The sequence below is a fragment of the Cydia splendana genome, chromosome 3 (genome assembly GCF_910591565.1).
Source record: "Cydia splendana chromosome 3, ilCydSple1.2, whole genome shotgun sequence".
Lineage (NCBI taxonomy): Eukaryota > Metazoa > Arthropoda > Insecta > Lepidoptera > Tortricidae > Cydia > Cydia splendana.
The window spans coordinates 26,755,344-26,779,938 of NC_085962.1; the positions used below are offsets into that span (position 1 = coordinate 26,755,344).

Genomic DNA, 24,595 nt, shown 5'->3' on the forward strand with positions numbered 1-24,595 from the left:
GCTTTTCCTGACGCATCACATTGTAAAAGAAATTGGTTTTCCTCCGAAAAATTTGGATATTGAAGTACTGGTGGTTTAACTAAAGCAGACTTTAATATTTGAAAAGATTGTTCACACTCTTGGGTCCATATAAATGGTACATCTTTACAGCACAACTTATTGAGCGGATATGCTTTATCTGCGAAATTGACAATGAATTTACGGTAGTAACTAGCAAATGCCACGAAACGTTTAACTTCGTCGGCGTTCTGAGGAGTAGGATAATTATTTAAAACTTTAGTTTTTTCGGGATCTGGTAAAATGCCCTTTTCTGAAACTACATGACCCAGATATAGTATTTCTTTTTGTAAAAATTGGCATTTGGCAGGGTTGAGTTTTAAATTTACTTTCCTTAATCTACTGAAAACGTCTAATAAGTTTTGATTGTGTATAGCTAAACTTCTTCCGAAAACAACTAGGTCATCCTGATATACTAGACACTGTTCGTAATTTAGGCCGGACATGGCCACGGTCATCATCCGTGAAAAAGCGTTAGGGGAGGTTTTACAGCCTTGGGGAAGTCTGGTCATTTGATACTGATTTTTACTAGTTTGAAAAGCTGTAAGGGGGCGGCTTGATTTATCTAAATTTGTTTGCAACTTATTATAGAAACTTAAACATTACCCCATGTTCAGGCAAAGTACATCTCATCAACTACATAAACAAATAACACAGTAAATAGTTACCTGTTGCTAACCGCTTCGTGATATTATGGAAGCCGGCTCCAATTGTGGTCAGGGGCAGAGCCCCCGCTCTTGTAGTTTCTTCAATTTAATGTTCCGAGGTTCCTGACACCTTATACACACACACAGAACCTTCACATTAAGTATTTTCACAATAAAACAAATTTTACTGCACCGCCATAGCAAAAACGTGCCGTTCGTCCTTTGTTTTCAGTAGCGAATAGTTTCCCTTTCCTGCCACGGAGGGAACTGACCGGCGAGTGGCGTGGCGGTCGCGCGGTTGTCGGAAGCACGGCGATTTCCCGCGCTATTTGAATTATGTAGCCGATAGACATGTTTTTATTATGCCTGAACATACACTCCCCCCCCGAACCAAGTAGAGCTTGGTTGATCTTAAGCATCAAGAGGAAGTCTAGCTAATTTAGCAACGGGCCTCATTAGAGTCCCCTTTTGAGTACGAAGTTCTACAACTCGTATTACGTTATCATTGCCCGGTAGTAACTTAGTTATTCGTCCGCGTCTCCATTGCAAGGGAGGATAGTTATCTTCCTTAATAAGGACTAGGTCTCCGATTTTTACCGAATCTGTCGAATCCGTCCATTTATGCCTTAACTGAAGGGTGTGTAGGTACTCGTTACGCCAGCGTGACCAGAAGTGTTGCGAGAGGCGTTGTAACAATTGAAAACGATTAAGTCGACCGATATTTGTCTCCTCAAAGTCATACTCAGGTAAGGCCGTCAAAGGTTCAGTTATTAAAAAATGTCCGGGGGTAAGGATTTCAAAATCATTCGGATCCGAACTTAAGGGCGTCAAAGGTCTAGAATTCATAACTGCTTCTGCACGGGTGAAAAAAGTACTAAGCTGTTCGAAAGTCAGATTTTGTTCGCCGAGAACTCTACGCATAAGCGTTTTAGCTGTTTTTACTGCTGACTCAAATAGACCTCCCATATTAGGGCTACTCGGAGGGTTGAATAACCATGTTATTTCAGATTTAGCAAGTTCCCGACTAATCTCTGTATTATGATTCCGCAGGTACACATAAACGTCCTTCAAATATTTATCAGTTCCAGTGTAGTTTGTGCCACAATCGGATCTAACGAGAGATGGTAATCCGCGTCTCGAAACAAAGCGTGTAAAGCAGTCTACAAAAGCTTCTATGGAAAGTCCAGAAACTACTTCTAAGTGTACAGCTTTTGTAACCAAGCAGACAAATATGCAAAGATAACATTTTTCTACTCGAGCATTTCTTAAAGTGCTGGTCTTAATGTTAAAAGGTCCTGCAAAGTCCGTGCCTACACCTTGAAATGGACGCAAAGACCTAACACGATCTGGTGGTAAATCGGCCATGAGTGGTTGAGTAAAGCGTGGACGAACTCGGAAACACTGAACGCATTTAAACGTTACACTTCGAGTTATTCGTCTGACTGCCAGAATCCAGTATTTACGTGATAATATTGACTCAAGCGTATTAGCTCCAATATGACAAAATGTGATGTGATAATCTTCAACTAGACGTTTAACAAACGAGCTGTTACCCGGGAGCAATATTGGATGCTTGGCATCATATGGCAAAGTTGAATGTTGGAGGCGACCACCGACCCTGACAATACCTAAACTGTCCAAAAAGAGATTTAGCTTTTTTAAGGGTGATTTTATCCTACTTTTTAAGTTGAGTGAATTTATTTCATCGCTAAACGCATCTCTTTGAACTAGAATAATAAGTTTTCTAATAGCATTTCTACGTTCGTTAACTGTAAGGTAAGTCTTTGAAATTCGCGAATTAGGGTTACGTATATTATGGAGAAAACGCAGTATAAATCCCGTAACACTTACAATTTTTTTAAAGGAGCTATATCGCTCAATAATATCAATTTTGTCGTCTATATTAGTTGCAACATTTGTGACGAATTTAGATTTCAAGCCGGGAAGTAATATTTCAGGAAATTCAGGTCCTTTACTTGGCCAAGTGCTGGGTTTACCGGTTAACCATGTCGGGTTCCACCATAACGAATGGTTCAACAAGCTAGCAGCAGATGTACCACGTGATGCCACGTCTGCACAGTTTTGTTCAGTTGGAACATGTCTCCAGGTAATTTTCACTTCAGATATTATAATTTTTGATACACGATTCCCTTCGTAAACCTGCAATTTGTGAGGTTGTGTTCGTATCCAAGAAAGTACAATGGTGCTATCGCACCAGCCAATAACGTCATTGATCTCTATAGACAATTCGTTAACCAGAGTGTTATATACATGGTTGATAAGGTTAGTCAAAAGCAAAGTACCGTTCAATTCCGATTGAGGAATAGTCATTCTTTTCCGTAGAGGAGAAACTCGTGATTTTGCTAATAAAAGTCTAATAGTAACTTCACCACTTCCGCTAACTGTGCGCAAGTAAACTACAGCACCATAACCTACAGCAGATCCATCACTGAATCCGTGCAGTGAGTAGGTATTGTTTTTACTATCCGGTAATTTTAAACATCGAGGTATTGAAAGCCTCGTTATGTTAGGTAGATCCGAGAGGAGCTCACGCCATTTTTGTACAAGTTCTTCAGGGGCGGAAGAATCCCAATCGACGGCCTTATTGCCATCTCCATTACTGAGTAGCTCTTGTAATAGCAGTTTAGCCCGAAATATTACTGGACTGATCCACCCGAGTGGGTCGAATAATTTTGCAGTAGATGATAGTATAGTGCGCCGAGTTACTTGTTGTTTTTCATCGGGCACATTGACCTTATACGTAAAACAATCAGTTTTTGGATCCCACTGTATGCCTAAAACTTTGATACATCCGTATTGATCATCTTTATCGAAGTTGTTGGGCATGTCACAATGGTCGCGAGGAAAGTCTTGTATTAACCGAGCATCGTTAGCTGCCCATTTGCGCAGCTTGTAACCCGCAGTGTTCATCAAGGCAATAAGCTCGTCACGCACGCTTAAAGCCTCCTCTAAAGAATCACCTCCACCGTTCAAATCGTCAACAAAACTATTGTAACGTAGAATTTTAGTCGCTCGGGGAAAATCTGCTTCTCCGTCATTTGCTAATTGTTGCAAACAGCGGTTCGAGACATACGGGCTTGACTTCAAGCCGTATGTATTAGTGGTAAGCTCGTATACCGTCAAAGGTAACGAACTATTTTCTCTCCATAATATTAGTTGATATTTTCGATCAACGGGGTGTATCCATGTTTGCCTAAACATCATTTTTACGTCCGTGGTGAACACGAATTTATGGTATCTAAAGTTCAAAATTATATCAACTATATCGTTCTGCAGTTTTTCACCAGCGTATAAACAGTCATTTAGAGAAACACCGTTCGACGTTTTTCCACTTCCATCAAATACCACACGAATTTTTGATTTGTCACCAGATTTAAAAACTCCATGATGAGCTAGGAAATAGTGTTCATCCGTATAGTCACAAAAGTCTGACTTATTCATATGTCCCATTTGTATATATTCCGTCATAAATTCCACATATTTGTCCCGGAATACAGGCTGAACTTTAAACCGACGTTCTAAAGCTTGAAATCTCCGATAAGCCATTTGTCTAGAATCGCCTAATCGAGGATGTGTAGGTATAAGTGGCAGACGTACCGTGTATTTTCCATCAGACCCCCGATTTGTCGTTTCAATAAATAGATTCTCACATTCAATATTCATGGGGTCCTTAATTTTCATCATAGGTGGTTCTTCCGAAGACCAAAACCTTTCAACCGCTTCGACAAGTGCGCTTCCCGAAAACAAAATATTATCAGCATCCGTATTCTTATTTACAACCGTATTGTACTTATGAATCGAATTTAAACCGAATAAAACCGAATTGTCATTAACAGACGTATTCACTGAGACCGAATCAAATAAAGCCGAATTATCACTAACCGAATCAGAACCGACTAAAACTAAATTTTCTTTAACCGAGTTAAACATATTAACCGAAGCCGAACCGAATGAAACCGAATTTTCATGAACCATGTTATGCGAAACCAGGTTCTGAGCCGAAATACCACTATTTAATGGACCGAAAACCGCATAGTCGAAAATCGTATTTAACGCATATGGCCCACCTGGCCCTAACGTTACAATTTCGCCGGTTAAAATCTCGCCTAAAATATCACATCCGATAATAATATCGATCCTTGATAGATGTAATAAATCCGTGTCTGAAATCGGAACCTTATTTATGGATTTTATTATATTCGCCAACCTGCACACATAGGCTGTAGGAATATTCATAACAATGGCCGTACAAGATAAAACCTTATTATCATTACCTTTAGGTTTCAAATTCAATACTACCATTTGATCATTAAGCCTACCTTTTCCGCCGACACCGTAAACAGAAGTATGACAGTTATGTCGCTTTAATAAAAGTAAATTACTAAATGCGCTTCTAATTATAGTTAATTGCGAGCCAATATCTAACAAGGCGCGTGTAGGTACAAAGTTACCGTAAGCCGATTGTGCATAAACTATTACAGTAGGTAGTAATATGTTATCCGGTAATTTAGGAACGGATGAAGCGACATGACTGTCAATTAATTGCTATGCGTTTCTATTCTGCCCAACAGTGGGCGAAGTCGAGAAATGAATATCGTTATTCTCGCGTACATCTTGTATCGCCGGCGCCGGTGCCGTCAAACGATTGTCATTTGAGTCAAAACGGCACGAGTACTCACGATTCGTCTCAAATCGCCCATAAGCCGAATGCGGGGCGTTATTCTCAAATCTGTCGACCGACCGATTGTCGAAGTGATCGTAATCGTCATTACAATCAGTATTGCGTTCACCATTGTAATCGAACATACCTACGGCTACGTGACGCGTGTTTTTGTTTATTTTGTTATTTTTATTGAACTTGTCGTTTTGGGTCAAGCAAATCAATTTATGATGGCCAACGTTGCCGCAAAAGGAACATGCTACATTACGCGTGCATGAAATAGCCGAATGTCCACCGAAACATCTAAAACAGTATCCCTTTGTCTTAACCCACGTACGCCGTTCATCCGGGGTTGAGCCTAGAAATTTAAAACAATCGAATACCTTGTGGTTCGTATTATTACAGAATAGGCACCCGACGGGTTGTTTACGTTGCTCATAAGTATTTAACTTTCGAGTCCGTTCATCAGATTTTGCTGTAACCGAATTATAATCCGTAGCAGTGTCAATGAAATGACATTCATTTTGAATAAACGTTATAAAAATTTTAAACTCCGGTAATCCATTATTTAACCCACCGTGTTTTTGTTCAAATCTAGTTCTTAACTCTGTGGGTAACTTCCCAAGCATCATAAACACAAGCATGTAATCTTCGATAGATAATCCTAAATTTTTTAGGGACCTGGTACATTCTAATAGGGGATTAAGTAACCCTACGCGAAGATTTCGCGGATTCGTCAAGACGGGCAAATTAATCAAGCGTCCTAGATATCGGTCAATCATCATCCTTTTATTATCATATCTACTCTTTAAAATTTCTAGGGCGGTATCTAGTGAGTCGTCCGTCATGGTCAGGTGTTGTATAAGCGTCCGGGGCTCGTCATAAACATGACTAAACAAATAGTGATATTTTTGCGTCTTGGAGACATCGTTTCTGGACAATATTAGAGAGTTGAACAAACTAATAAATCCGAACCATTCGAATGGTTCTCCGTGATAGTTCTGTAGATCTATATTAGGCAGACGGCCATGCACTGAACTTTCCGTCGTCATGTGTGAACCATCAGAATTCGGTAATTTTACAGAAAATGCTTCAAGTTCATTGTAACAGAGATTAGCCTTCTTAAATTGCTCATCATATACTGATACGCGTGCCTTGTCTGTTTCCTCATCTAATTTTGTTAACAAATTCTCATAAGAGTCCGATAGATTCTTATAATGGTCTTCGAGTTTACGAATTCGAGCCCACAATACCCCTGATGAGTGATCCTTTGATTTAATCATAGCGACCGTGTCCGTAAACCACTCGCATTCAATTTTAAATTTTACTTCGTAACTTTTAAGCGCCATCTTGAATCATAAAACTTTTCACAACACAACAGACACGCCGTAATAACAATACCAACACCTATAAATTAAGTACGCACCGAAAGGAAAGCTATGTACTTATATATTACCTACGTAATAACAATCTTAAATAATTACCTACAAAAAACCGAATTCACCGCCGATAAATAATGAATATGTACTTAGTACCTTAAATCAAAACGTTCGCCATGTTTGCGCAAGACGCGTCTTCTAGTACCAAAGTTGATTTATAATCCGCGCTCTTAGGACCAAATTTATGTTTGCAACTTATTATAGAAACTTAAACATTACCCCATGTTCAGGCAAAGTACATCTCATCAACTACATAAACAAATAACACAGTAAATAGTTACCTGTTGCTAACCGCTTCGTGATATTATGGAAGCCGGCTCCAATTGTGGTCAGGGGCAGAGCCCCCGCTCTTGTAGTTTCTTCAATTTAATGTTCCGAGGTTCCTGACACCTTATACACACACACAGAACCTTCACATTAAGTATTTTCACAATAAAACAAATTTTACTGCACCGCCATAGCAAAAAAGTGCCGTTCGTCCTTTGTTTTCCGTAGCGAATAGTTTCCCTTTCCTGCCACGGAGGGAACTGACCGGCGAGTGGCGTGGCGGTCGCGCGGTTGTCGGAAGCACGGCGATTTCCCGCGCTATTTGAATTATGTAGCCGATAGACATGTTTTTATTATGCCTGAACAAAATTTATTTGATAAAATCCCTGATACAAGTCTAGATGCGAAAAATATATAGAGCCTGATAAGGAGTCTAAAACCTCAGCTATATTAGGAAGTGGGAATTTATCGTCTTTTATTTGATTATTTAACTTTCTGTAGTCGATGACCACGCGCCATTTCTTCTGTTTCGAGGAATCTAATTTTTTGGGAACTAACAATAACGGACTCGACCACGCGCTTCTCGCCTCTTCAATTATTCCATCATCTAACATTCCTTTAATCTGCCTATCAATTTCAGCCTTTTGCGAGTAAGGTAATCTGTAAGGTTTTACATAAACTGGTGAACTACCCGGTTTTAATTATATCGTCTGGTTATAAAGCATTGTGGTGGTTAATTTATCACCCGGTAGGAAAAAGACATCCGGATATTTTGCGCATATATTCTCAATGGATTTCTGTTCCTCTTCGTTTAATTTACTCAAATCTAATGCAGAAAACAACGACTTCACCCTTTCGGCATTCATAGTTGGCTTACTGAATTCACAAATAAAGAAATCGCTCAATCTACTCTTATTAATTGTAAAACGGCTTAAATTTACGTCGCTATCCCTTGTATTTAATATTTTAATGGGTATTTTACCCTGAATTGGTTTAACTATAGCGCTCGCAACATATATTCCCTCGCATAATTCCTGACTATTTACTACAAAATCCTCCGTAATACTAGTATCCATGTAATGTATTATTTCACTACGAGCGGGTATAGTTAAATAACTATTTGCCGATTCTGATGAGCTTCTAAACCCTATTTTAGCTAACTGTCCGTATTGCGATAGTAATCGTAAAGTGTTTGTTTCAAAATCTATATTGGCTTTATGCTTTTCAAAGAAATCTTGACCTAAAATACCATCTGCGCTACATGATAAATTCTCAAAAACAAAAAATGAATGTTCGAACTCACAGCCATTGTAATTTAATTTTAACATAACATATCCGTTAGATGTTACTTGTCCGCCTATACCTGTGACACATAATCTCTTATTATGGAACGGAATGTCCCAATTTTGTATGATTTCATACTTTATCGCGCATAATGATGCTCCCGTATCCAATAGCCAATTGTAAGCGGTTTTCCCTATATTTAAGGTTACCCTATTTAAATCATTACACGTGTAAATAACATCAGTCTCGAAAAAAATGATTCAGCGATTCCGTATTTGGTGCACTCGGGTGTTGACCGGCCGAGCCATTCTCGGCGTGCCGTATCACGTGCAGGCTGCCACGAGCGGTGACCCCTCGGGCACGGGACCCGAAATACGAACCCCCTCGTGCCGGCCTGCCTCGTGACTTGTATCCACGGCTGCCTCCTCGCGAGTTGCCTTGTTGGGGTTGAGGATATCGACCATAGGAGTACTGTCGCGGACCCCTTTGATTACGATGTCGATGACCTCTGTACGAGTTGTGAGCAAAGCCTCTGTGGTACCTGTTAAATGAGTTTTGTGAGCGGTACATACCCATGACCTCCGGTTGGCTGGACGTTGTCGGCCTCGATACATCTTCGTCCTGCGCAGCCTGGATAGCATCCTTCAAGCTGCTGAAGTTCCGCGCCGCAATGATGGTGCTGAGCCTTGGATCCTTCAAACCATCTGTGAACTTTTTAATGCACATTTTTTCGTTCAGCGGCTTAAGCACATCATAACTCGACGAATTACCTTCTGCCTGAGTTATAGTCAACTCAGAAAAAAGTTTCTCTATTTCGGATCCATACTGATCTATACTACGCCAGCCCTGACTTATATTTTGAAGTCGGGAATGGATTGCTGTAAAAGATTTTTTCGGTAAAAGTGAGTTACGTAAATCCCTTATAAGTAGCTCTACGGTCGTATATGTATCTGACATACGTAATTTCGCACTTTCAGACAACCTTCCTTTTAACACAAATGTAATTAGCGACTTTTTACCTGGCTCGTTCAACATACCCGAATACATGTCAACAGCATCTATTAATCTCTTTGTTGTTTCCTCAGTACCATCCATAAGTGGTATAAGACTACACGCTGACTTTAAATCGAACTCCATGGTGTCAAATTCACTATATTCCCTATCGCTACTTGTATTTCCTTCTACCTCAGGCTTTGAACATAACTCTAATATTTCGTTATGCAAACTAGTAATATTAGCATACAATTTATTGGTCTCCTCAATAACTCCTGATTTTACGTCCTTTAGTTGGGAAAACTGTGCAATAAAATTATTACACCTATTGATAATATCATTAACTTTTGATTTCCCTTTTTTAACTAAATATTTTCTTATTACGACTAACTCTTCGTAACATTTCAATAATTCATCTGCCATCACAAAATTATAACTACTAGTTTAATATACCTATTTTAACTTACATTGGCGTCACATTACTGTCCTTAGATTGCTTTATATGAAACTTTGTTCACTATATCACTTAGTAGCAATTGTTTTTCTGTCCGTTGAAACTCTATCACAAAAAAAAAAAATCCGATACACACACTTCACGATACCCGCTATCCGTTAACACTTCACTCAAACACTTATAGGAGCCGTACGAGCAGCACGCTGCAGTTCAGCTAGAGCGACCTCCTGGCGCATCCATTTCTTGTGGGTTTTCTTACACCTTCTGTACAGGGCGTAGCCTCCTCCAATGACGAATATGACGAGCATTATACCCAGGATAATATTAGTGGTACTTGCGTGGAATCGAAGTTCGTCGGTGCCCGCAGAAGCCTTATTGTCACCTCCGGCCGCAGTTTGTGCGATGATAACCTCTTCTTTTGATTTTGTAGCCCCCATGATGAAACTTTGGCTCAGCAACAGCATAACCACTTAACCGTGAGAAACAGCATTACGTTATTTAATTGTTCTATTAATCGTCCACTTGAGCTATGTTTACATTGTAATTAATTGAGCTCTCAATATCACTCGGTGACTGACCGCACGCGCGACACCGTATATGGCAGGATCGCCATGTAAGGTGAGGATTCGGAGTCGAGTAGAAACAAGTGTTCAGCTTAAATGATGATTTATTACTGCGCTAAATACATGAGTACATGGTCCTTATATATATCCTATGATCTACGTACATAACTATATCTAGTATACACTACACATACAAAAAAATCGAGAAATTCAAAATTCAAACAAAATCTTTTAATTTTTTTTTCGTAAATCCTCTAAAAAATTTAAACTATGAGGATTTGCTCTAGAAAAAAAATACCTGTGAATAGCCCAGTTATCCTACTATACAGAATAGTAAACTTGGCCAACATTTTTTTTCATAACTCTGTTAAAAAAAATGTTTTGTGTCGCGCGGCGTACCTGAATTGTAAGAGCGGTATGCAGCGTTTAGGATTTTTAAGTATGTTTAGATGATTTCTGATACGTTGTTATTCTTCTGGTAGTAGATTACATTAATAAATTACTTCTGGACGTGATATATATACAAATATAAATTAAATATATAAATAAAGATGTTGGGAAAACATTCGCCAACAGAGTTAAGTATTATAAATGTGATAAAATTAACATTATTATTTGTATGTCTTTTCCATATCTCGGGACCATGGGGTCCCGGACCTTTGGGAGACGTACGTGGGGCAGAAGCCAACAGCGCAGAGGCCCTTTAAGGCACTTTAATCTAAAAGCAAGGGATACATGTGGTGGATACTATCCCCGAACGCACAATGTGTTACATCCGGAGATGGTCCCCGCCAGGTGCAAAGACTATTGCAGTGCAGCACTTTTGTGCTGCGATGGGAACTAAGGTCATGGGCTATAGATTTGAAAGTTGGATGGACTGGATAATGGGCTATGGGAGAGACTAGCGCACACCTGCCGTGACAATCAGTCTCAAAATTGTAAATGACAGGTGGTGACTCGCCAACTCATTGAGTGGGCCCCGCAATGGCCGCACGCACAGTGCGACAACAGGGCAACACTTTGGAGTGGCTGTGAGGTTGTCGAGAGGTGAGTCTGCGGTAGCCAGATCCCGGTAATCCGTTCAGCAGGCCGCCGGCGTTATGACATTTTACACTTCCAACCTGGAGCATAGGTCCCGCTCTTGCGACTCCATTCTGGGCGGCCAATCAAGGCAAGCACAGAGGCGAGGGCCAGATGACAGGGCGCTATGGAATAGGGCTCCGCGGTGTCGCCACTCACCGTCAGCTCGCCACAAGCTGCCCCCGCGGGACATTATTATTATTATTGTGGTGTTGTGGGCCTTTGAGTGTCGCATTGACCAGCATTGATCTATTGTGACGGCCCTTTAAGTTCATTACTAATGCCCGGTGCATCCAGAAAGTTCCAGATTCTTTGGGCCGTAATGTTTTGTACCTCATAGGGTTGCACTACGTGTCGCCCTAGGTAGGTACTTCTGTTTTACATTAGTGGTCCACAAGAACAGAGACACATGCATTGCAGTCTCCTCTGACTCCTGACAGAACCTGCATGTCGCATCTTGTTTCTTGCCAATTTGAAACATATGTTTGATCAACTTGCAGTGTCCAGTCAGTATTCTGGTCACCGCGCAGGTTTTGTGCCTTTTGAGTCCTAAAAGCTCCTTAGCAGTTTTGCTCTTGAACCCTTTGATCAGAGCTTTCGAGTGTTCTTGTCTTTTAACGAACTTCCACCAATCGATTGCTCTCGTTTTTTCTAAGTTGCTGAGCAGAGAATATGCATCTCGTTTTGTGCTTCCACAGAACGGTTCTGGGCCGACCAGGGGTGTGTCTGCGCCCTTTCTAGCAAGTTCGTCCGCTTCTTCGTTTCCGTTAATGTCGGAGTGCCCTGGTACCCATCTAAGTGTAACTTTGTTGGAGTAAGCCAGTGCATTTAGGTTTGTTTTACAGTTCTGGACTAGTTTTGAGTTTGACTCAAGGGATTCTAGTGCTAGCGGAGCAGCCTGGCTGTCTGAGTTGATGTAGATATTCTGGTGTCTTAGGTTTCTATGCAGGTTGATCTCCGCACATTTGTTGATGGCGAAGACTTCTGCCTGGAAGATTGAGGCCAGTGTGAGCTTAGATCTCTCACCATAGATCCCACATCCTACATCATTGCCTTTCTTGGAACCATCTGTATACCAGATGTGGCTTCCCTCTTCGACGTACATTTGGTTGTTGATCCATTTGTCTCTAGGAGGTATTTCTACTGTGTACAGTTTGGTGAGATGACATTCGGTGTGCGTGTCATCAGTGGGCATGCTAAGGGTTCTATTCGCAAAAAACCCAGGCCTTTAGATTGGTTAATGCATGAGAGCGCCATTTTGGCCTATTTAGTGTGCATATTCTGTAGACGCACTGCTTGGCCTCCTTTTGCACCTGCAAGTGGAGTGGTATGATGTCCAGCAGTGCATCTAGGGCCGCTCCCGGTGTCGAGGAGTAGGCGCCTGCCTGCCTGTTAAACAAGCCGTGCGTTGCAGGCTGTTTAGAGTGTCTATGGCTGTCTTTTGGCTGGTTTTGTTACACCAGACTGCGGAGGCGTAGGTGACAATTGGCCTCACTACCGCTGTGTATAACCACATAGCAATTTGGATCTTAAGCCCCATCTTGCTCCTGCCATTCGACAGCATGACCACATGGCCATTTTCACTTTTTGTATAATGTTTCTCAGGTGAGGGTTCCAAGTTAACTTTTGGTCAAAGGTGACCCTTTGCCGAGAACGGTATTATTTGTCCATTAAGTCTTGGTTTTGTGAGTTTATCGAGCTTCCGTTTCCTTGTGAATGGTTAAATGGCTATTACAGTCTTGCTCGGATTAATGGACAAGTCATTTTCTCTACACCATTTGAATATTGTGTTTAGAGCTCCTTGCATTAGGTTGGATATTGTGTTGAGGCAAGGGCCTTTGACGATGACTACAAGGTCGTCGGCATATCCTTGTGTATCAAAGTCTTGGCCTGACATGATTGCAAGAAGTTGGTCCACTGCTAGGGTCCATAATAGTGGGGATAAAACGCCTCCTTGTAGGCACCCTTTAGTGGTATAAAATTCATGCTCTATATATAGTATTGATGGTCAGAGTGGCTACTCTGTTCGAGAGCATGCTATGTATCCATCTGGTGGTTTCATCTACTCTCTTTGATTTCATACCATTGAGTATGGTTTCTGTGGGCGTATTGTCGAAAGCACCTTCAACATCAAGGAACGCACATAGAGCGGTTTGCTTTTCCTGTAGGGTTTTCTGCACCTTGTCAACCAGGTTGACAAGGTGCAGAAATTATTTCGGCGACACGGCGGTTTTCAGTTGTGTCGCATGTTCCGGTGTAGGATTTGGTCTATGTTTGGGGACAGATTATAGCCCCTCAGCAACAGCCACCATGCCCTGCTGACTGGGGCTGGTCCAAACAACATGGTTATTGGGAGCCCATATGGACAAGCCTACCTGCGGCGGCTGCTGCTTGTTTAGAGCTTATTCGTTGCCGCTGCAAAACAAAATGCGCAGGGAGGTGCAACTGCGTTAAAAAAAAACCTAAAATGCACAGTCCCATGGGCATGTAATGGCAATTACGAACATTATATATCTTATTTTAACCCGCATTTTTTGTCAAACATCTCCTATGTTAATTTTATCACATTTATAATACTTAACTCTATTAGCGAAAGTTTTCCCAACATCTTTATTTATATATTTAATTTATATTTGTATATATATCACGTCCAGAAGTAATTTATTAATGTAATCTACCACCAGAAGAATAACAACTTATCAGAAATCATCTAAACATACTTAAAAATCCTAAACGTTGCATACCGCTCTTACAATGCAGGTACGCCGCGCGACACAAAACATTTTTTTTTTAACAGAGTTATGAAAAAAAATGTTTGACAAGTTTACTATTCTGTATAGTAGGATAACTGGGCTATTCACAGGTATTTTTTTCTAGAGCAAATCCTCATAGTATAAATTTTGTACAAGATTTACGAAAAAAAAAATAAAAGATTTTTTTTGAATTTTGAATTTTTCGTAATTATGTATGGGTGAGTGAAAATTTAGTCACAGAAATGAATTCTTCATCCTCGAATTATACGAAAATGACACCAAACTTGATACAGTTGCGAGATGTATGCAGATATAAAGCTTAGAGTGAGGCGCGCCGGAGGCACTTTCCCCCCCCTCCCTTGCCGACCTGCTGGGGGGAACCTCTTGGCAACCGGGCTTAATCAGCTCAGGTCACCCCCAGGAACACCTGTTCCAAGCGGTTTGCTTTGTCTCCAAAATACAAGGTCCCCTTAGAAAACGGGACCTTAGATCTCCTGCTACCAGTGACAACTTCCTTCTTAAGTGCGGGCTGCGGGTCACGCGGTTGGGTCGTACTAGTAGCACAAGGACACTAATCTGCACTTAACTGCTAAAGGAAGACGGTACATTATTGCGTAACCGCGAGATGCATTTATCTTCACTTCCAAAATTTCGGTGTTCTGGATGATATTTCTTTTGGATATTTTGGATTTAAGTGTATACGTGACTACTTAGTATATATTTAAAAAGAAATCAGGCTGAGAAATTTTTCACTCTCTGTTTTTAATAGTTCTATAATACATACATTTGGGTACGCATTTTTTTTGGATTTTCTTACCCACTACGACAAATTATATTCTAAGATCATATAAGAAGAAAAAAATGACAGAGCAATTTTCCGATGAAAATGAGCCTCAAAAAAAGGAATTATCATAAAAATATATTCTCATGTTTGACATAAGTTTTAGATTTTTTTCTAGTATCTCATACAGATACAAATAACTTATTTGGTAAAATAATTTTGGACTGAGGAATTACTCGGTTCAGATTTGTATTTTTACGTATAAATACCTAACTTAGGAGTGTTTTTTTTTGGATATTTATATGTTAGTTTCGGCTCATACTATACAATAACCAAGCAAAATTTCATCGACTGAGAAATTAATGCATGGGTCTCCATACAACAACTTGCTTCATTTACTACACTACTAATTCTATCGAAAATGGAATGGTCTTGGTATTTTATACAGAAGATTATTACACACACACACTTACCAGTTTATTAGACAATCTATATGAATACCAAGTCTTTTAATTTAAATAGCATCCTATCTTAACAGCCTGTTAAATATTCATAATCGAGGGCTGAGCGGTCTAACCAGACAAGTCTAGATATTATTTGATTTAAATATGAACTACACAAATGTATATGTATGTACTTACTTCCAATTTCAAAAATCCATTTGCTCGACTTACCGGCTTGACCGCTCACCCCTCGCATTACTCGTATAAGTAAATTATATTTCCTAATGACACTTTTTAATGAATGTAGCCGTCCGCATCTGTTACGGTTGAACTATTATATAGGTATGAGTCATTGACGGTGTCAATCGTTTACTGATTAGTTACGATCTTTCTTCTGAAAACTTTACTTATCATATATTTTTTAAAGCCTGCAGGGATACTTTTCGTTAAGTATTGCTTTTATATTGCTGCTTGCTATAACTGTAAAATATCAAACAAAATCAATGCAAATCAATTCAAAATGAATGTTAGATAGGTACTTATTGAATATATCTGATTCAAAATCATAATTAAAAGTCAATTCTACCAGCCAACATAAGGAAACAACTCAAAATTGGCATTTCATTACTTTGCCCCACATGTGGATAAAATGCAACTTTCTCATCAGTTTTTAAACAACCAAGAGAGCCTTTACCAGCTGGTGTGGTGAAAAATACTTACCTACTTCGTTGAGTCACTATCGCAGCGAACGCACAATGGTCTTAAGTCCCATAGACTCTACTGGCGCTTAAGTCTTTTATCCAATTTCCGCCGTATTAAACTTTTTCTAAAAACTGAAGAGATGAAAAAATTCTACCTAACTACCTGCCTGCCTGCTCACAAAATTTCACGAGAATCGGTTGAGAAATGCGACCTGCAGAGGAGAACGTCCGGACATACGAAATCATTTCTCCCCCCAAGCTGAAACGGAGACCTTCGCTAACGCTCGGTCAATTAAACAGAGCACTCTTATGCACGGTAATAAAAGTATTACAAGTATTTAAATATTATGTAATAGCCAAACCAAAACCAAGACGGTACCTCTAAGCGGCACTGTTACCATGGGGTTATTCCCACTAGTTACCACCAAGTTCTTACCAGTGGTAACTACTGGGAATTTTTTTCCCACCTTTTACCACTGGTAACTACTGGGGAAAAAAATCCCATTAGTTACCACCAACTCGGCTTGGTGGTAACTACTGGGAATTTTTATTGAAAAAAGTGGGAGTGGGAGTAAAAGGTGGGATTTTTTTTACCCAGTAAGTTACCACCAAAATATTGTTAGAATTCAATACTAATAAAAACAATATAAATAGTATAGTATAAATATAGCGTGCTGTAATAAATAATTATGTGTCACTTAGTGATTCAGTAAACTGCTTTAAAAGTGATCGAAAATATTAAAATAGTTTTTCCGGTATAAGTGTATAAAAACTAAAATAGAAGAGTCTCATTCTAGTTAAGTAGAAATTAACTTATTATCCGGATTAAATCTGTAAATTGAATTACATATTTATACAAACGAACAAACAAATCTGTCAAAAACCGACAGAACTGATTTCGTTTTACTATTTACAGCTACATTATTTCGTTCTATTATAACACGACGCAGAGCTGGAATATGTAGGTATTCATAATTTATAGTTAGGCTAAATAAGTAAAGTGCTACCTAAGCCATATAAATACATCTTTTGTAGGAAGGGCAAAGGAATTTACAAACACACCATACATATTTAGTACATACATCAACGTACATTATTTTACACTCTATCAGTTTTTGAGGTACAGTTTGTTAAACATTAGTGCAATCTGTTTGTTAAGTACCTACTTAACAAATAAAACTTCAAGTTTGACATAGGTACCTACTACATTGCGAGCAACAGTGCACTTCATCAGAAGGGGTGAACTATTTAGGGATAACTAGAGAGCTAGCTCGAAATGCATGTGTATAAATAGTATTAGAGCCTTGCAGCCGAAGCACGGATAGGATTAATGCCTGCAGGAGGACTGGGGCACGTTTGAATGATGCGCCTATTGAGGTCTGATTAGTGGAAGAATAGGATGTGTGACGATACGTGAAATGACACCCGATGCGGCCGGCGCGGCGCGGCGCGGCGGCGACGCTGCGGGGCTGACGAAGTCCCTAATGGCATTGGAATATACCTACAGGAGAGATTTGCCTATACCAGTAGAATCTTCATTTATACGATTATAAGTATTCGCTGCTGACAACGTCGTTTCATGTAGTAGGTAATTCAAAGACAACACAGTATAAGTTCTTACTATAGTAATGTAAAGGGGCCCACTGATTAACAGTCCGCCGGACGGTATCGACCTGTCAGTTGTTCGGAATTTTAAAATTTTTATTCTAACTGACAGGCCGATACCGTCTGGCGGACTGTTAATCAGTGGGCCCCTTAAGTGCTCAATCCTGTTCTAGGACTATTCTAAACAATCTGGTTCGAGACATCGCGCAGTCCGATACAATTCAACGTGTCCATTTAATAAATAGGTAAATAAATAAATATTAAAGGACAATTTTACACGGATCGACCTAGTCCCACAGTAAGCTCAATAAAGCTTGTGTTGTGGGTACTAAACGACAATACATATACATAATATAGGTACACATATATATAAATACTTATATACATAGAAAACATCCATAACTCAGGAACAAATATTTGTGATGAACACAGAAATAAATGCCCTTTCCAGGATTCGAACCCGGGAACTCCTGCTTCGTAGGCATGGTCACTACCGACTAGGCTGGGAGGCCGTTAAATTTCTATTATCGAGGGTTGCCTGGTGAAAGCCAATAAGTATGAGAAACCTAGTTTGGAGAAAAACGATGTTAAAGGTTTATGGTCATCAAACACTAATTTTTGATAAATAAATTTGTACTTTTATAATTTCTTCGTGTAGGTAATTTTATCCACTTTAAGTTAATTTGTGTTTTAGTTATGTAACTCATTTAGTTTTCCTGTAAAAAAATGTATTTTACCAAAGGGTCTCGACTTATTGGGTTTACGCAAAAAGAAATGAAAAGCCGTCAATGTTACTAAGAGGTTTTATTACTTATAAAAAACTCAAAAAAAGAAGTAAATCTACAAGTGACAACGGAATTATTCTTCATCTGAATCATTTGGTGCTTTGCCAGCAAATGTTTTTAGGCTTCTTATCCATCCATGTTACTCCTCAGGTATAATTGGTGTCCTGCACATGGTCTCAAAATGTTTTTAAGCCGTCAATGTTACTAAGAGGTTATAATTGCTTAAAAAAAACTAAAAAAAAAGAAGTGAATCTTCAAGTGAGAACGGTATTATTCTTCATCAGAATCTGAATTATTTGGTGCTTTCCCGGCAAATGTTTTTAGGCTTCTTATCCATCCATGATACTCCTCAGGTATAATTTGTTTCCTGCACATGGTCTCTAAATCTTTTTTTTTAGCAATGCTTATAGGTAACTGACTACTGTATCTTGGCTCTAACTCTTCTGGCCATGGCATTGCAACTGATGGTGGGTTAGACTGTCTCTTAGCTCTTGTTCTAGGTGTATTTGGCTTTTGTCTCGAAACATCTAACTGACGAAAATCCTCGGACATGTCGTAATTGAAGTAAATTTTGAAGTCTCCTTTCACGTACCTAATCCTTTTAATTTTCAGCCAGTTCACGGCCTCATTCGTGGTATCATTGGTTCTATTATTTATTATGGCAGCATTTAGTTTTTTTAAATCTAATATTTCGTTATATTTAAACTCTTTCACTTTATAGCTATCGATTTCAATTTTTGTCTTTTCTTCGCCAGTGGTAACGATTTTTGTTTTTTTATTTCTAGCAAATCTAAAGACATTCTTCCAGTCAGAAATGCTATTGATAGATAAGTTTTTCGATGCGTGTTCAATAGCTGCATGCATCGAATCCACTTCCATTTGGCTATGCCCACTTTCGAGAAACTTTTGCTCAATTATTTGTAGGTGGTCTATCTTTTGTACTGCCCAGAGTAAGAGAGCGGAAATATATTGATTTCGGTTTTGGCCGCTACACGTATCCGAAAAAATGCTTAATTCTGTCACGGTTTTAGGCAATTCAGACAAGTAGTAGAAAAGACAAGTTCCAATTTCACAACTGCCTTTATTACCATTTATTTCACTCCAGCAAAGACAGTAAGCATTATTTGGGAGACTGGCTTCATAAATGGTAAAATTGAAGAGAACCAATTTTCTCATGTAATATAGTAGACTTTCCCCGCCATTAGGTATTTGCAAAACTGCCTGTAAGTCCATAGTTATTGACATAAACGTTTTGTCTACATTAGCTCGAGCTTTGTCAGCGTCTTTAGCATTTTGACAGACCGTCTTCCGTTGTACATGCTGTTGGTAATCATCTTCTAGCTCTTCTTTCGACAGAGCTTTTTCATACTTTGAGCAAACGTTACAGAGATCTTTTTTCGGACTGAAAAAGCTGTAATTGTATTCTTCATTAAAAATATCACGGTACTTTGACTCTGAAACCGGCTTTTTATTAGTCTCTTTACATGAATCTTCATACAATCTGTACATGTTTTTAACCGATTTAGCGTCAGGGTAAAGGTATTTCTTCTTACTGTCTTTACGGCAGTAATAAGAATCCATTACAGGAAAGCTCTCTATGTGATCCTGGACCCGTTTAACATCTTCTATTTTAGTTTTATTTGGTGGGCTTTTCTTGCCACGTTTATCATCCTCGACATACAATCCTAATGAATCTTTTTTATTTACAGCATCGGAGATGACATCTACACTAATGCACAATGTAGCCTGGAAAAATTTTTGACAAACTTGGATTTCGTCATTGTCTTTTTGAAAGAAACATTTTTTACTATATGAACGCTCCTTTTTATTAGATGCCTTCTGTACTTTTCTAGTTTTAACAGGCTGAATTTTTATGCAAGAAAGAATAAAGTTCTTTCTTGCTCGGAAATCCATACTGTAGAAATAACGGCACAAACTGGTACGTTCTTCTTCGGAAAACTTTTCAGTACATTTGAATTGGCATTTATCACATTCAATAGGCTTTGGAACTTTAGCAGGACGCTTAATGCCTTGGGTCACATAAGGTAGCCCTTCCATTTTTCGCTTTTTGGCGATATTTATTTTCCATTCAGATGGCTTAGCTTGCTTACGTCGCTTCAAGGGTTTGACACGACTCCAAACTCTGTCTAAAATATTGTCTACAATAAAGTAAACAGTGTCTTCCACTTGTGAACGAACACCTGAACTTTCAGGGATCATACTGTCATTGCAGCTAGAGTCAGTTGGATGTAATACTTTTAATGGATCGTCCTCTGAATCTGGAACATAAGAAGAAGCTCTTTCTATGCATTCACCTTCTCCAGAACTACAAACGTTGTTAAATATCGACAAGGAACGTTTCTGCTGTTTGCATGGGCTGGGAGTTTCAGGAATAATAATATCATGGCCGGAATCATTTTGCTGAGGTGTATCGTTTTCTGAATATGAATCTTGAACATAAGCTGCTGCTGAATAGTCACCTTCTACAGAAATCCAAACTCGATCTAAAACTTCATCAATCAGCACCATAAAAAAGTCTTCCTGTTTGGAGAAAGCATTCGGACTTTCAGGAATAAAATCAGAGTCGGAATCTATTTGCTTTGGCGAATAGTCCTTAGGATCTGGCACGTAAGTGGGATCTTCATCCGAATAGTCACTGCCAAATAAATTACTTTCATCATCTGGAAAAAAATATAAGCAAAATAAATTAAGTTACATATTAACATAGTTAACGAATGGATCCTAATATATTTTTTTTATATAATCTTCAAAAGACTTACTTGAGTCTGCCGTAATATTATCATCGGTGACAATATTGTGCATTTGGGCGGCGATATCAATTTGCGATTCATCAAGATCGGAGGAGTCATTGTCTGAAAATGAATAAATTAAAGCATGAGTGCCAAAAACACAATAACTTAAAATCATTTACGGGCAGTAACGGGATTATAAACTAGGGTAAGTACAAATAAGGGCATACAAAATACATATTATAATTATTGATCTTATCCATAAGTACAATAATGTACAGGTATTTTGCGGACTATTTTGTACTTTTACAAGTACGCGGGGACTTACGTGGTTAATGCACAATGTACTATTACGGATCTTTAAACCATGGAAACTTACCATCATTATTGTTTTGCAGGTAACATCTTATGTTTTCGTTTGCCGTTGAAACACTAGATCCCGTCATAGAAAATCTGTTATTAGAACCACCTGATCCCACTGGAACGCAAAAAATAATCATTATTATTCAATAATTTAAGCAAGCATAATTTAATTTAAACTACATTTTTATTGTTTTGTACGGTAAGCATCACTCAAAGTCGCGTGGTTCGATTAATAGTTAGTGCTAAATCCCGATAAGCTCGCTCAAAGTCGCTCTAAATGAAACTACAACAATTAAAGGGGTGAGTGGTCAAACCCGATAAGTCGTAATAATTTGTGATTGATATATGAACGTCATTTAATTTACCTACAGTTACAATTTTAAAAACACATTTGCTCCACTTATCGGGTTTGACCACGCAACCCTCGCACTGCTTTTCGTAATTTATTAACGGTTTCAATAGCTTAGACTGATTTATTGTTATTTAAACACAGTACTATAAACACGAAGTATATCGTTCAGGCGATTAGGTCATAACATGATTAAGTATCCTTATTTTGTACGACAATTCTAAATGTATTTCTAGGTTAGAAAATTAGATTTTACCTGTTTCTAGCCTGTTACTGCAGGCTAGTTGCACTAATTTTCTGCCTCGGTCACCCATCGCACAACTTTTAACACATACACAACCTTCATTGATACAATACACAACTTTTAACAGCTATTTTCAATTAAAATAATTATGCAACGACGAAGCGCAGCGCTTGCGATCGTGTGAATCGCGTAACTAGTCATTACCTGTCGAGGCGGCGCATGACCTTGCGGTCGTCAAAAATACTTATTGGATTCTTCTCCGAACAACTTTTTAAAGAAATTTGTTAAAGGCCCGTGCGAGAATCCGATAATTAGACTAAAATAAATATTTTTAATGAATACTTATTATAAGTTTGTTTATTGGGTTACTCTTTTAAATAGTTTGTACGTTTAATAAATAATATCGTAAAAGTAGAATCCGACAAATGCTTTAAACGTATTTTAATTCTTACTAAAATCGTCTTAAGGTTCAAATCGTAATGAGGTAAGACCGGGTAAGTAATAGTAACTGGTTCTACATTGTGTGTTTACTTGAATTTAGTGTAAATTACTCTGCACTAAATACCTATAAATGTGTCTTGTGTGGTTCTTCCACTAAGTAATACTAAAAACTGAAGCCTTAAATGTACTTGAAGTATTTAGTTCTAAATTAAAACTTCAAATCAAGTACTTATTGGGTTAACAGCTCGCAATATTTCCGTGATACACGTCAAATCCGCTTATCCGATATTACCATTAGATTGAGCGATATCGAATCAATCTAAAACTTTCTTTACATTAAAATCTCACTTTTCGTCACTTATTGGGTTTCACCAGGCAACCCTCGTTATATATATTCATTATAAAGTATTAGTCGTGCGGCATCGGCAGCGCAAATCACAGTTAAAACGTTCACAGACGTACCTATAGGTACCTACTTACGTCGAGAGACGTAAATGGACAGCCTCGCCGTGATTCGTGATATGGCACCACATCTGTAGTTTCATTTTTACATTGAGAAAACCGGCAGTTCATCCACAGATGCCAAGTTTTCATAGGATTACAATGAAATCAAGTGTCTTGTACCTACAGTCGCCATCAGATGTATCGGACCGGCTAAGGCGCTCACAAATATCTGAACACGGCTCTATTGTCAGTGCGTTAGAGTGCGTGTTCAGATATTGTGAACACCTTGGCCGCTCCGATGTATTTGATGGCGACTTGGCGGCGTACCGTTTTAGGCACAACACAAGACTTCCTAGTGACACTGCGTAATCTTCAGGGTGCCTTACTGTCCCTATATATCTGTATCTATATCTATATATGACACGGCTGAGGACGTTACGGCTATCTATAGAGGAGCTGCCGTATCACGAGCCTCTTTAATGTGTCTAAAATGACTGAGCTGTTAATTTGTGACACAATTTTTATAGGAAATGCGATGAGGCAGTCCGTCATCACGAAATATCGAAAATAAAGCTACATATATCCGTACATGTCGTACGACATTTTAGGGCGATTGTGCACTACAATGAATTTTACTGTCCGGCAGTCCGAGTTTTTACGGTCCGATATGGCACGCCATTAAATGTATATAGTAGCTTGTGCACTAGACGTAATTTTACCGGCCGACATTTTACTTTTCGCCATTCCGGACAGTTTTTTTCCGGTCCGAGATGACAGCTATGAAAAACGTGTTTATGCTTGTGCACTGCGTCTGGAATTAGTATTATTCATGACTTGGCCGGGCGGGGGCGGGCTAGGGGAGGGGTGTGTGTTTCATGCTACTACGCCGCACCTGCGAGTAAAAAGACGGACAAGTGCACAAGCCAATCATCCGTTTTTTCATGCCACTGCGCTGCACCTGCGAGTAAAAAGACGAACAAGTGCACAAGCCAATCATCCGTTTTTTTCATGCCACATCGGACCATTAAAACCCAGACTGCCGGACAGTAAAATTCATTGTAGTGCACAATCGCCCTTAGAGTCGCAAAAAGTGAATTAATGCCACCAGCCCCCTTTCAAAGGGCCGTGACGTGTCAAAAAGCCAATTTAGTGAATGCTCTCTGGAATTGTTCTGATCCGAGAAGCGCTACAACTACATGACATGATGCAATGCACCGCAGCTCTTTGATAGAGGTTCATTCAATTTCACTGTATAATCGAATCAACGCCGAGCTTTAGCCTTTAAAGCACGCGGATCATACGAGTACTCGTCTCGTAGGTATTAAAATATTATTTTCAGTTCCCGCATAGTGATTAGCCTAAATGGTCCCGCTGGCTCCGTGCAAAGCGGGTGGTGAGGGAAGCCGAAACGATCGTAGCGCATGATGTGGCCAAAAATGACAATTATGGTAACAGTGTTTCTGACAATTCC

At 39.2% G+C, this 24,595-nt stretch overlaps 1 protein-coding gene across 1 annotated transcript; it reads right to left on the reverse strand.

Moving 5' to 3' along the window:
• Positions 1–17,512: 17,512 nt before the first annotated feature.
• LOC134806715 (uncharacterized) lies at positions 17,513–22,408 on the reverse strand. The gene is made up of 4 exons (XM_063780038.1): positions 22,252–22,408; positions 21,314–21,406; positions 19,794–21,214; positions 17,513–17,644 (listed from the first exon to the last, which is right to left on the reverse strand). The coding sequence occupies exons 1-4, from the start codon at positions 22,307–22,309 to the stop codon at positions 17,513–17,515; spliced, it is 1,704 nt and encodes a 567-aa protein (XP_063636108.1). The 5' UTR covers positions 22,310–22,408.
• Between the last annotated feature and the right edge of the window lie 2,187 nt (positions 22,409–24,595).